The 15,359-nt window shown below is 38.9% G+C and overlaps 1 protein-coding gene across 3 annotated transcripts in view; it reads left to right on the top strand.

The window, feature by feature from the left end:
- LOC126763309 (uncharacterized) overlaps positions 1-15,359 on the top strand; it is a 180,487-nt gene that overhangs the window by 124,741 nt on the left and 40,387 nt on the right. For all 3 annotated transcript variants that reach the window (XM_050480658.1, XM_050480659.1, XM_050480660.1), the window contains 2 exons: positions 5,485-6,923; positions 13,485-15,011. In XM_050480658.1, coding sequence (XP_050336615.1) covers positions 6,536-6,923; positions 13,485-15,011 — 1,915 coding nt within the window. In that variant the 5' untranslated portion in view covers positions 5,485-6,535. The remainder of the gene's footprint in view (positions 1-5,484; positions 6,924-13,484; positions 15,012-15,359) is intronic.

Here is a 15,359-nt window from a genome sequence, read left to right as displayed (position 1 = left end):
CATCATGCTTACACAATTGTTTGGTCAGTTTTTGATTTACTTAACATTTCGTTTACTCTTGTGGAATCTGCTGACATGCCATATAAACATGCTGTTTGCATGGCAACCCTACAATGCGTGTGTGTGTGTGTGTGTGGCTCTGGTGTCGGCCGTTTGTTTAACAACTGAATTTATAACCACTTGGAATTAAAATGTCAATAGATATCAATTTTTCAATTGACCATAAATAATTTAATACAATATTTTTTCCTTGTTATTGTTGTTTTTTTTTTTGCACACTTACGAGCGCAAAACATGATTAATTGTGTGAAAAGTGAATTGTTGCCGGTTGAAGTAAAAATTTATTTTATTTAAAATGTACATTGTGACACTTGGTCATCATTACTATATATATATAATATATGTGTATACAGTTATGTGCTTGTGTGTTTGCTTTTAGTAATTTGCTAGTGCAAACAATTGAGAGGCGTAATATAAAAATTAATGATTGGTAAATTGAGTTAATAAAAATGAGTGAGTGAAATAAAAGAAGTGTGCATGGCGAATGAAATTGCTGCATTTAATTGTCACTTTATTTTCAATATTTAATACAAGTGATTTTGATTTTTATTGCCATATAATTAATTACGAGTGAGCTGGCTTTTTCCGCAGGTACGTTTTTCTGTAAGCGAGCGGCAAGAGAATATCCGGTAAAGTAACAAAATGCGACAGTTGCTATAATTAATGAAAAAAGTCGGGTCTTCGAAAAAAAAAAATTATCTCCAAAATACTGGTCTGACCTTGAAACTTTAACGGATTATATACAGTTAGAATCCCGAAAAAGCGAATTTTGCTTTTTTTAGAAAAAAAATATTTATTTCGAAAATACCGGCCCAACTTTCAAAATTTAGTATAAAATGTGGTTATTATCTACGTTTTTTTTATCTCACGGTGTATAAGACTTTTCGATCATATAAAATGGAATCTTCGAAAAAATCGAGTTTTTGAAATTCAAAAGCGAGTATAAAGGCCATTAAAGGCCAAATTGCTCTTATTCGATAAACATTCGTTATTGCAAACATTTGCTCGAATTTAGGCTTGGAGTCACTGTTAAGTAGATATACCAGAACAAATAATATTTACATAACACTACTTAGCAGCTAAACGGAACACTTTAACTTGAGAACAACCATCTATCCGCTTTCCTCGCATACCACTTGCTCAAAACGATATGCACGTTCAATCAAATTTCATATAATCTACACACAAATGCACAAACAAACTTAATACTAGCAGTTAGTCGAATCTATTGAACGCTAATGTTATGCAATTAACCGCATTTGCAATGCCAACATCTTCAACGGGCTTAGCAGCAGTGGCGCAACTACATATTAGACAGTCTCGAAGTAGGCGCAAATCAGACAAACCAAATCAGACTTGGCTTAAGAAGCTCGTAGCTTGAAGTGCACGAGCACTAATGGCCAAATAAATAGACAAACTGCATGAGTGTGTGTGTGTGTGTGGCAACAACTATTGTTTAACATGCATTTATGTGCAAATTAAAGTGTTTTTGTAATGCTAGTGTACAGTTACTGCATAACGAGTGGCAGTGCATTAGATGGAGCAGGCGAAGTCATTACGAATTAATATTACTTGATATTTGTAGACAAAGGCTAGCAAACACTTACTTGGAAGTAGCAAATACATGCATATAGTAATTGAAAAGCACTTGTGGGTGTATGTATTTGTGTATTAAATTTGATTGCTTGTGCATATTTATTAATGTTGTTTGCTTTAATGGTCAAAACTTCACAGACTTCGACAAAGCAGTTGAACTTAACAACACTGGCGCCCCACTTCACTTCACTTCACTTCAGCGGGTAGTACAAACGACAATTACATAGATATATATATATATATTCATACAAACACGCAAATAATTTCATACAAACGCACATATTTCATGTAAACGCACTTGCATTCATTGAGACCCACCTACATTTGCTCTCCTTTCATGCAGTGTGTCGGCCAACAGGGCGTATGATGAATGGCTGTATAAACAGCGACCAGCCGACATTTATGCATATTACAAATTACGCATAGTGTAAACAAACTATAACCATACCAACAACAACAAAAACAACAGCAACAAAAACAAAATGCAATACGACAACTATGTGCGATTACTCTGCACTTTGGCTGTTGAACGTTCGTTGCGAAGAATGAGCGTTAAATTAATGAAATTGCATGCGATTTCAATTTTGCGCCTGCGTTGCGGCAACGCGGCAAGAAGCACAGCACTAACTGTAAATGATAGCATATTCATATACATATGCTCATGCGAGTGTATGTGTGTGTGTAAGTGTGTGCCAACAAACAGGCACTGACCGACAATCCACTGACACAGAGCAGATAAAACGAAAGCAAAGCAGAGCCAAGCCAAGCAGACGTGCTGTCGACTCGTCGCTATATAGCAGCAGGAAATGAATGAATTTCAGTTTTCTGTAATTAATTTGTAAATATTGTATTTGGTCCAAGTGGGACAAGGCAATATTACATGGCAACCGAAAGAGTCGGTTATTATTATTTTTGTGATTTTTGTTTTTTAATATTTTTATTTGTTTCGGGTATGCGTTTTCCGGTCAGTAGCAGAAGGCCAAAGGACAAGTCAAATCGTATGTATGCGGAAGTAGGAATGTGCTCTCAGACATGTAAATGTGAAAGCAGTAGATTTTCGGGTAATTGATTCAAAAACGACTTTTTCGAAAATTATTTTTTGCTTTAAATTTTTGCTATATTTTCCTACTTGTTGATATGTTAAAGGCGAATGTGATGATTTGAGCAACTTTCTCATCAACTGTTTGATTTCATCGCAAGTTTTCCATCAAAGAATCTAAAATTAAATCAAAAGTTCAAAATATTATCCATACTTTTCTTTTGTTCTAAAGGTTCCAAAAAATTCCTTTAGGTCTTGGAAGAGTCGATTTGACTAAGAAACATTTGGACAACTCTTTTATTGTTGAAAATTTCTACATACGCCATCTGATCAAATTTGACCCGGACTGATACAAAAAACTAAAAACCTTATTTTTTGCATAATTTTTCACTTGAAATCTAATTATTTTGAAATACCTTGCATAAAGAGTTTATATTGATCATAATTTTCAAAAACTAAAAACTTATTTTTTGAATTTTTCATCTAATTATTTTGAAATACCCTGTATAAAGAGTCGATATTGATCTGATCAAATTTGACCCGGACTGATACCAAAATTAAATATTTTATTTTTAGCCAAATTTTTCACTGCCGATCGAGTTGTTTTAAAAACTTTGTTATTACCGACGTGATTATGAAACGTTTGCACCACTTTTTTATTGCTGGAAAATTCTGCACACACTATCTGATCAAATTTGACCCAGACTAACACAAAGAAAACTATATTTTTCCATATTTTAATGTAGAATAGACTTCAATACCAATATATTGTAAACCTGTTAAGGCGTCGCATGCTTAACAGTACTACAACTTATTTATTTTTATGAAGCAACAGTAAATAATTATATTCCGAGCTGGGTCAAAATACATAATGTTTTCACTTTCAAATATTTTCGAAAATGGACCCAAACTATGATGATGATGTGTTTCTTGATGATGATTTTCATTATTAAATTTGACATTATTAAATGGTTTTTTTCGAAAACCTCTAACTTACTAAACAACCCTCGTAGATTTCTGAATGACATATGTGTGCTATTCATTAATACATAACCAAAAAGTATGAAGTTCACGTTGATTGCGTATATGAAGCTTCTTTTTTTAATTTTCTTCTTTGTTTTTTTTTTTTGTTTTTCTTTTTTTCTTTTTTTGTTTCATTTCGTTTCCTATCCAAATTGCTTGTTAAATCTCGTATTTATTTCATTTCCCCGCCTGAATGACCTTATGGCAAAATATCAATGCTTATGTGATTTGCGGATTATTGCCGGTTGAGCGACCAAATTACAAATAAAACAATTTAATTGCTTCAGGTATGATATAATTATGCAATTAAATAGAATTCATCATAAAATATTTACCGTGAATAATACATACAAATATACGAATACGAATACAAAAGGAAAACAACAAAAGTAATTTAATACTGTCCTTGTTATTAAATGATAATTAAAAATTTCTGTGGAATTCGTTTAATTTATGCGTCTTGCATTATATGCTAAAATACATATATTGAAGACTTCTTTAAAAAATACTTAATTGCAAATTTGTTAAATTTCTTGTCAAATTAAATCAAAATTATTTTCATTAAATGCAATTTGTGAATAATTCAATTTTGCAGACATGCAAAGGGTATAAATTTTCGTTTGCTTGCTTGACATCTTGTAAAAAAGTTTCAAAAATCAATCATTTACTTATATGACATATATTTGAGGAGAAAATGTTAATTTTTCTTTGTTTGTTTGATCTATAGTAATAATAATTTTTGTTTTTGGATTTCACAAATTTGTAAGCGGAAAAATCTGGGTCTCTGCCAGACACCTTTTTTCGTAGATCGAACGTATAGCGAGAAAATAACCTAACGATCGGTTACTCTCTCGCTTAACGTTCGATAAAACCTCTTTACATCAAATCATAAGAAAAATAGTTCCCATTTTTTTTTAGAAGATTGTGAAGTCTCACTATTTTATAAAGGTGTAGCTTATCTGAAAATATTTTGCGTAGAATAAGTAACTGCTAAGTCTAACGTCTGACGTCCAGCTGAATTTATGCAGCATAAACTTTTCTATGTCTCCGTTTCGTATACTTTTTATTTTGCTACGAGTGCCTTGTATCTTAAAAAATGAAGAGCTCTTATTTACTATGGGCTGCTTTTTGATGAAAAAAATAGCTTGGTTTTGACCTTGTACTATTATCTATGTATCTATTACTCTGTTACTGAGTTCTGACCTTGTACTTAAGTATATTACTCTCTTACTCACAGTCCAGCCACAAGTCAACATTCTTCGGTAATGAAAAATTTCAAATTTCTGGTACTTATTCTTTTCTTCATAAGAGCCTATTATGTCAACGTCCACTATATGAAGGACAAAGCCGACAGCGAGACGCTATTAAAAGCACTCAGTGCTCAATTAAAATTCTTTGATTCTTCCACCATTCTTAGCGACATAAGTAGGAGTACAGTTAGTAGAAGTCATTCCAAGAATTCGTACAATTTTTCTATAGAATTTCAATTGTAAATATATATTTATTATATGTACTTACTTCGAACTGAATGGACTGTAAATACATGTATTTCTATTTTTATTCAATCATTCACAATGTACCATTACGCATTTCTTGAGACACGAACGATAGCGAATTTATGAAGCAAAGAGAGAAGGGAAAAAATCAGAACACTTAGCCGACAAGAAATCTACTTATTTTCGCTAATAAATTACAAATCAACTTATAAGCTTACCATTTGATATTTATGCGTTTATACATACTTTCTTTCAATATCATACTTGCAGAGACCAACCAACAGAGCGGAGCTGGAGCGAGAGACACAAGGGTGCATGCGGTGGAGGCAACTTTCGACAAAAGTTGAAGCTGCAAAGATTTTTGGTTATTTACGAATTTTGTTGATTTGTTGATTTCGAGGATTGAAAGTTGTGGCATTAGCAAATCAGGGCAGGAGACGACACGACGACACAACGAAGGCGCCAACACAATTGCGAACAAGCGTAAAAAGTAGAAAGAAAAAAGTCAACACAATCAAAAGAAGTGATAAAACACAAGCAGCAAGTGGGTGTAGGAAAAGAAGAAGCTGCAGCGAGCAGAGCGGAGACGATTGGCGTAAGAAAGAGAGAGGGAGAGAGAGAGAGTGCGAGGGTGTAAAGGGACGCCAGCGGTGGCTTTGTGGGTGGAAAGTTTGCGCAACAAACGAAAACCGAGCCACTGTGGCTGCCAGCCAGCAACAGTAGTTGAATTTGCGGCCGAGGACAAACTCAATTGTAGTTGGCGTTAGCGCAATTGTTGTTGTAGTTGAAGGCTCCGGCACTAAAATCAAATAATCAAAGCAAACATTGAGGCTGTAATAACAAGACAAGCTGGAGGACACGAGCGCCAGCTGCAGCAACAGCCGCTACACGCCAGCATAATAGTAAAACTAGTAGCTGCAACAACAGCAATAAAGCCAACAACAGCTACAACAATGTTGGCTACTAAAGCAGCGGCGAAAGATGAGCAGCGGCAAAGATCAAAGCATTAAATAGCCAAAGAAGTTGCAGGCACGAGCCATAGAGCAGCAGTTGGAACACAAAAAAGCGGAAGGAGAAGAAGCGGAGGATTAAGTAGTGACTCCACAACAAGAAGAACAACAAACTGGCTTGCGGCACAAAAAAACAGAGCGCGTGCAGCGTGGCGGCGAACGAGACGGCAGTACGGCGGCAGACGAACGCCATTGCAGCAGCAACAACAAAAACACGCACAACAAACAATTTGTGCAGTATTAGAGCAACAGCAACGGCAGCAGTGGCAGTGGCGGCGACAGACGCGTATGCAATCAAGGAGCACAGAAGAATGTGTACGAAGACCGTTGAGTCGCAAGAGCAGCAGCGCCACAAATGCACGGATGAGCAATGCGATGACAGCAGGTACAACAAAAACCGACTACGACAACAGCAGCAGCAACAGCAACAGCACAATGCCAATGACTGCGACGTGGAAGTTGTTCAAGAGCAAAAAGCCAAACGAGCACACAAAACACTCGTGCGCGAAACGTTGCTGCCGCGGCAGCAACAACAACCACAGCAACAGCAGCTGGAGTCAACGCCAGAACGAGGGCTGGCGCGTGACAAAAGGCAATGGCAGTCAATGTGCGGCAGCGGCCACGGCACACGCTGTCGTCGTGCAGGAATCAAGTGGAAAATTATAATATCAACAATAATTTTGCTATTATGCCGCACAAGTGAGTACAACAACATATACAAATAAAATGAATGTCATTCATGTACTTACATATATTTTTATGCGCGCACAAACACACACACATGCATTTATGTGAGTATATGCACATAAAAGAATAAAACATGAAGAGCTGTTTGGGGAAAAAATGAACAATACAAACATAACGGCAATAAAAGCAGTAATAATAACAAAAGCGAAATTAACAACAACAATGCGTTGCATTATAATAACACACGTAATGACAGCACTTGAGCGTAATAATAAAATAATACACCACAGCTGGCATATCCATACATATATATGTATATATGTATACATACATGTATGCGCCTATATGTGTGTGCGTGTGTTTGTGCGTCCAAATGCAGCTCGTAAGTTAAAGAAAACACAAGTCAATTGAGTGATGCGTTGAGTGATAGAAAAACACATAAAAAAATATAATGACATGCCGGTTAATGTGTTTTGCGTGTTTGCGATACACTGGTGGGCATTGGTATAGGTACGCTTTTCTTTTATATACTGATGAGGTTATATTAGGTTTGTTGCGAAGTTTGTAAGACCCAAAGCTAAATGTTAGAGATCCCATAAAATATGTATATAAATGATCAACAAGACGAGCTGAGTCGACTTAGCCATATCCGCCTGTCTGTTTGTCTGTATATACATGAACTAGTCGCTCAGTCTGAGATATCAATCTAAAACAGTAAGCACATCCTTTCGTTTTCAGATGTTGTTGTATGTACATATATGGTAGCTTGGTTGAAAAGGTAGGAGCATGAGCGCCGGACCGCGGGCCACCTCACATAGGCCATCACTAGGCCCATTGTGCTCCCGCGTGGTAATCACTTGAAGCCTTATCCAACAACTCAGTGGATTTGGAAAAAAAATGTGAAACTTTTCCATCCCAGCTGTCCAATATTTCTAAAATTGGACCAACGGGACCCGTAGAACAGGTCCCGTCTGATCCAACTGAAGACTGTGTTTATTCTTTCGGACATTCTCTGCAGTTTCCCGAATTCACTTTTCCCGCTTTCGAAAGGTGGTAAGTAACTTTGTGGTTAGCCCGGTGTTGCTAGTGTTCCAAGTCCTGCGGTGTTCCTCCAGGGTTCATTGCTTCAAATAAGTCTGTTTTTTATCACCTTTTATTCCAATATGCCCGGTTACCCAGATGACATTAACCGAATTACTTACTAAAAGTAGTATGCGCTGTGGATAGCCTTAATTGCCTCCGGATTATCTACTAAAATGTTTATGGATTTGCTGCTTAGAGCAAAAGGCCACTTGGTACCTCTAGTTATGCCTACAATTTCGGCTTGAAAAACTGAATTGCAGTTATTTAGTTTGAAGTTGCCTTCTATGTATGGATTACTACAGAAGAGGTTGCCCCTGATCCTTTTCCACGCTTTAATCCGTCAGTGAATATGGCCGATAGAACCGCCGATCGTAGAACCATTGGTTTCATCTTCTCTGCTGGGTAATTAAAACTATATGTTTAGTTCCTAGTGGGTATCCTTTTCTCGGCAGCATTGCCAACTGAGCCTGAATTTAATTGGAAGGTCGAGCATGTTCTCATACCCATAGTGAAGTCTGGCTCCAATGGCTTAAAATTATGAGCCGGCTGGCTGTAAGAATTGCCTCATAGGTTAGGATAAGAATTCGAGCAGCTTAAAACGCCCGTCCGTTGTGTTACCTAAAACTCCTATATACTAGATCACAAGATCCTTTCAGATCGATAAAGCACTTTGAGACTAGCACAAATTGGTTGAAGCTGTTTGTGTTAGTTACGGCTAAGTCTGCTCGTTCGTCGAAGGTAAGACCGCCGTGTTGTTTCAAGCTCAACCCTGCAAAGGCTGAACAATACTGCGTCAAGATGAACATTGCTGAAGACAAGTAGTTCAGTAAATCTCTTGCGCTCTACTCCAAGGCAAAAAGACCTCGTATTCGCACAGGAACCGGTCGTCGACCAGAGCCTGCAGAGCGCACGTCAGGTCTATTGATCCAGTGCTAGAAAGCCACCCGCGAGTGGAGATCCACCTAGGTCTCATTACGATGTGAGCGGGGAAATAGTGCCCCCACTGGTTACCTTATCGGCTTTTCAGTTGCCAGCGATTGTGCTATGACCAAGCACCTAAACGAGTCTGATGGTAAAGTAGCTTGGTGCTATATCAAGTGAGAATATGGATTCCTTGCCCTTGAATACGAAATGAGCACGACAGTGGCTGTACTTTGCAGTACGTCTATCTCTACCTTAATAGTAGCCAGCTTTGCCTGAAAGACACTATAGTGGTCCGGTACCCTATAGCTAAGATTGACGGAGAGTTCCATAGCTGATAAAGCTCACTGCGCTTTTTCTCTATCGGTTTCTTCAAACTTACAAATTCCTCGTCGGAATGTGAGCAAAGAAAATGACGCCACGAGTAGCCTATGCGACGCAGTGTTCCAAGTTTTCCGGTATGCAGTTGAAGAAGAAGAAAATTTAAGTGTGTCCTTGTCCGGTAACCTTCATTTGCTTAATTTTCCTCATCCTTAAAACGAACTAAGCATAAATGACATTAAGTGACCTTGTTGGTGTAGTCCGCAGCGCACCAGAGATGCCAATGAGAGCCGTTTTATGGACACGTTCAGGCTTCTTAGCAAGTACAGCCCTTCACTAGACGAATATCCAAAGTCCTGTTCCACCTGAATTTAGCTTTCTTTCTACACAACTAACCATACAGTTTTCGCAGCAGTTCACTCGAACTCAATGTAAAAGAAAACATTACTTAATTAGGTGTACTCATACCAATGGCCGTGGGTGTACGTATGCAAAATAACCTGCAGGCAAATATGCCAAGCAAATAAATGAGTACATACATCATCGTGTGTTGTTTTACCACCTTTCTATGCATTTTGGGCACTCACAATTGTCATCACTGCTCGCCAGTAGGTAGGAGTGTGCAATTATACACCTGCATATATACACATATATGTGTATGTGTACATTTAACATAAATATATGGCTTGCGTAAATTTTGCGGTGTTTATATTTTTACTTGTCAGTCACTTGCTGGTGTTTTCCATAACGGCATAATTAAAAGCTTGTCAGTGTGTTTTGTTATGACAGTTGGCAGTTGAAGGGTGCCTTAGGTATTGAAGTTTTAGTTTGCTTGCTTTAATACTTGTGCATGTATTAAGCTGAAACATATGTGCATCTAAATGGTTAGGGCGCCTAAAACCAGGCAACATAATATAAAATATGCAAACGCTGTTGCCTTAGCAGTTAGTTTCACTAATATTCTAACAAGATACTTGAGCGTTCAACTTAGACACCCATTATGCGCTGCTGCTGCATTCTAAGTACATACACTTACGTGTATTTTCATGTGTAGCTTTTTAGCTGATACTCTTAGCTTAATTGAAGTCGAAAACTTTCTAAGCGCTCACACATAAAGCGCAAGTTTTGGGCTTACTTACTTCGATATGTGAGATCGCTGCAATATTCATCAACTGCTGCTGCACAAAGTTTTTGAATTTATACAAGCTTTGACATAATGCTCTTGATAAATAATACCGTTGTTTTCTTGAGCATATTAATATGGGAACTTTTGTGGTTGTTAAAGCGTTAATTCGGCAAAGTTTGGAAGGGTTTTAAGTTGTTTTTATTTATTTTTAACTGTAACATATTTTTTAATCTTTGATCACTTGTGGCTTCCAAGTTCGGTTATTGATGCAGTTAATATAAATAATGTTATCACAGCAACCAAGAACTCTGAAGGATTCTCAGATTTTTTTATGTCGCAAAATGATAATCTCAGCAATCTAACTGAGAAATAATAATAACAGTCCGTTCTTACACTTTTATACTGTTATCTTATTTCATTGGCTTTAGGTAAGGTTAGATGATATGGTTGATCCCAGAAGTGTTTTGCTTTTATACTTTCATCAGCGCGCTATAGATCAGTTCTTTATGAAGACCGGTTCGGTTAGTTTATACTGGCCGGCTCATAAAAAACATATTACTTACTGGTCCTTAGTAATGCTAGGTGGGGATTAAGTATTCACCATACATGTCAGTTTGAGCTTTTTGCGAACTTCAAGAGCGACTTAATATCTAATTTTTATACTTCAGACGAGTTCTTCATAAGAGTACTTCTAGAGTTAATTCGATGTCAGTAAGTTGTGACCTGTCAGTAGGTCAAAAACCGTAGGACAGTCCTTGCGAAACCGTACGACTAAAAAGCTTACGTGTGTTCCATCGGGGCTTGGGGATTCTATGTGATCCTTAAGGCATTCCTTCCCGCCCTGAACTGTCTGTCAGCCCTTTCGGAAAATTCATTGTGTACCGTTTTTAGTGACTTTCATATTTCCTGTTCTAGTTCGGTAGCCAGATGGACGTTCTCTAATCTGCCTAAATTGCACCTCATACTTGCACCTATCGACGAATATATTGATCTTCATTATATTTTTTCTTGTCTTGTTATCTATCTCAGCCGCTTTCCTGACTGCAAATGCTGCCGCCTGGCCGATACTGTAGTATTAAGGAAGCTTAAAGGATTGCATAAGATCCAGCTCCGGGCAACAGATTCAGGCTTCCACTCTATTAGTTATGGTGTAAACAGAAACTTAATGTAATGAGGTATTAAGTGTAGATAAAGCGCCTCGAATCCATTTCAAATCTGTTTAGATGTTTTGTTTACACTCAACAGCTCAGTTGGATGTCTAAAAGTGGGAGATACGAGGTGGTTTAACCTCCATCTCGGCAATCCTGGGTAATCAAAACGAAATCCTTGAGACTTTTCTACTTGATATATTTCCTAGCAACTTTTACAACTGGTGACCGATAACATTTTTTGCCTTATCACGTAAACAGCAATAGGATAATATCCAATCGGAACTCTTACAATTGGGAACGTGGCTTGATACTCAAATTAGTCTTATGCAGAAGTGAGCAAATGACGTTGAGAGGCATTCTTTAAACGGACATGAGTGAACGGTCAGTGGGGTTAGAGGCTACTACTAACAAAGTGGATAGTCAATTTTTGGTTGCTTTTGGTTATATTAGATATCTTAATCGTTCATAATGTTATAGTTGTGGTGATAGTCTGGAGATTTCTTTTTGAATCCAGTTTTTAAAACAGACCAACTTTTGTATATATTAGTGCTTTTTAATCTAATGAGATTCATTCGATAAGTCCTAAAGCCATAGTTGCTATTTTGGGAAAGGGCAATTAAGCTTTGTGAAAACTCGCCATAGATATTTTAGTGATAATACTGGTATAGATTAGACTCTTAAGCCTTAAAGACTAAAAACTCCAAACGTGAAGTGAAGAAGAAACGAATTTCTCTCTCTTTAATATCTCTCTCCCTCTCAGTAGTTTGTAGTGATTGTATCGGCTCTAATGGGCTTAAAAGACCTGGATACACTAATTATATGAAAATAAAAAAAGTGTCGGACTAGCCAGAGTTCGGCACCTAATTTATTTATTATCCTCACTAAATGCTTCTAGAGTTGGCTCATCGAAAACTTTACCCAGACAGGTTTATTAGGCATTGATCAATTCATCAATGGGTTAAAGAGAAGATCAGCTTTGAGCAATATTGCTTATCTATAAAAGTTATTATTCCGCTTAGTTCCTCCCTTTCAAATATATCAATGAGTTAGGTTAATAAATGGTCAAAAGTTTTGACAGAGCACGTGTTACTTTTCATTATTTATTGCCACTTCGGTATTAAATCTTAATCGGAGTTCAAGCATGAACAGCTTAAAGTAAATATTAGCTTAGGTCCTCATACAACTTGCATTAAGACGCACTTAGTTATTTTGAGAAAATTTTATTATAATAAATTTTGATTTATTATTGCATAAAGTTCAGTGATACTTAATAAAATTTTACAACAAGGTTGCTGACAAACATTCATTCGAAATAATGCCAGTCACGTCGCATCACTCAGCAAGAGCTTACTTACCTGCAGACCAAAGTACTCCTGGCACACTTATGCTTACATACCTCACAATTTCGCTTGAAATTGCCCTCAACACCCTGTAAGCCAACTACAATTACTCATAACACTCACTACGTGCTCGTGTATTCATAAAATATCCAGATGACAAATGCACCGAAACACAGAAATACACACAAACCCTTATACCGTTTAAGCGGTACATGGTATAGGTAGGTAGCGGGGCGTATATGCACCTTTGTGGCGACATTCACCCGCAAACAATAGAAAAATCGCACAGAATCCAATGCGAAACAGAAATAGAGGACGGCACGGCAATAAAGGCCGAAAAAAGAGAAATACAAATAAACAAACGAGCGTAAAAGTAAAGGCAAATAAATTACGACAATTTATAATTTTTGCCAGCTTTTCCTTTTCACATTTCGCCCACAGCTTTTGCATTAAATCTTTTTCATATTCTACGGCTTTATCTACGCTTTTCTCATTGTTGTTGTTGTTGTTGTTATTATTATTGTTTCCTCTGTCTCTTTTCTGCTTTCATGCTGCGCTTCGTTGCTGTATGCCATTACCTTTATCTGTGGCCGGGAATATTTTGCATTGTCTGCATTGTCGCCAACAAAAGGTCACGTGCTCGCCATACGAAAGGGTCGTCTCATGTCCCCCAGCTCATTCACTGCCCTAAGCGGAGATCTACACGTACAGATACAATTCAGCGGCGAAGATGTGGCAGTCGGCAATGCTGTTGGGGGCGTGGCAGGAGTTGGGGCCAAAGATGGCGTTGAAGTGGCGGCTGATGAAGCAAACGTGCGGAGTACAACAACAACAACGTCAACCACTGAAGGCAGGACAACGGCGACAGCTACAATGACGACAACGTCGTCAACAACATCACGCACGACACAGCCATTAGATGGGTTGGGTTTCCGTCAAGTGGGTGTCGGCGGCGGCGGTGTGGGCGTTGTGGAGAATACCATTACAAGCACTTTGGTAATTAGTAAAATCATTGACGATTTTGTGGATGCAATGGATGCGGCGTCGGGTAATGATACAGCGCGTGAATATGTGGAGCATGCACAGTTCAATAGCAGCTTAACGAGCAGTTCGAGTGCGGAAGTGACGACGCCAGCAGCGTCCAATGACACCCACAATCAGTTGGCGCGTCCAACCAAAGTGTTGCAACGTCGCCGCAAAGAAATCGTGCAGAATATACCGGTCTTCCCCGATCCACGAAATAATGTTACACAAATTTCGGTGCCCTGTCAGACTTTTACACGTGGCGGCCTGTACGAAATGCAGGTGGTAACCAATTTAAAGACTACCACGCCAGTTGTTGCGTTGAATGCCAGCGCTCACGAGCCACTGCCCACTGTGACCACCACCACGCTGATGCCGGTCATCGATGAGCGTTTGCGTCAGACCCTAGACGTGCGATGGCCGAGCGCCGACATGCAAGTGACGCCGACGCGCTTGCGCACCTACCCCGAACAGCCGGTCGAGGTCGTGCTACGCTTTCCCGAAGTCAACTGTGAGCGCGCTTGGCACGAGAGCAACTCGCTGGATTTGCCGCAATTTTGGTTGGAGCTGATCTATTGCGGTAAGCAACGCAGCTGCAGCGATGTGTCGCCACAAAATGTCAGCAAATCGAGCATTTTATATATGGAGCAAGTACGCGGCTACCCGAAGCATAAGCTCGTGCAGCTGGGTTGCGAACTCTTCGGTTTGGCTGGCAATTATGCGGTGCAGTTGCGTCCGATGGTGCCGGCGCCGAATGTGCCCATCACACGTCGCTTTCTCAGCGTCGATTGGAGCGATAAATTTGTGTTTAATGTTTATGCGCGCAGCATCTTTCCTTGCGATCCGCACACGGGCATCGGTGTGTTGTACGAATATCCAGCTTGTATACTGGAGCAGGGTGATCGTGTGCGCGTTTTTGCAAAGTTGCGCGCTGATGTGGCATCGCTGAAACCACCCACTACGCTGCACTATGTCGCCGAGCAGCGTGTGGTGAAGAGTCATCATTCGCTTTACTTCAGCTGTGACTTATTCACCGAGAAGTTCGTCGAGTACTGCTTCGTCTATGTGAGTCAAGCCATATCGGGTGCGGTAGCGGACGTGCGTATGGATTGTGTACCCACATTGCCAGTTAGCGGTGAGTAAAATATTTTATATGCCTTATATTTATATTGTATTTTGGTAATCAAACATACTACCATACCATAGTCTATGTATATGTGTCGTTGTGATCCCAGCTTAAGTTATTTATATTGTTGAGAGAGCTGAGCCCAAAATCTAACTTCAAAACGCAGACATCGGAGAACTGACTTTTCGGATGAAATTGAGAAATAGCTGTCCTCCCTAATCAGCTCATCGGTTTTGCTGTAACCGCACACTCTTATGAGTCTAATATGGAAAAAACTTGAGGCCATTGCTAATGAGTTCATGCACTCTTTGACTAGTTTTGAGCACAAATCCCTCGCAGGTCTGTCAGGAGAAGATT

Source organism: Bactrocera neohumeralis, chromosome 6 (genome assembly GCF_024586455.1).
Source record: "Bactrocera neohumeralis isolate Rockhampton chromosome 6, APGP_CSIRO_Bneo_wtdbg2-racon-allhic-juicebox.fasta_v2, whole genome shotgun sequence".
NCBI classification, from domain to species: Eukaryota; Metazoa; Arthropoda; class Insecta; order Diptera; family Tephritidae; genus Bactrocera; species Bactrocera neohumeralis.
This window is presented reverse-complemented; position numbering and strand designations above follow the sequence as displayed.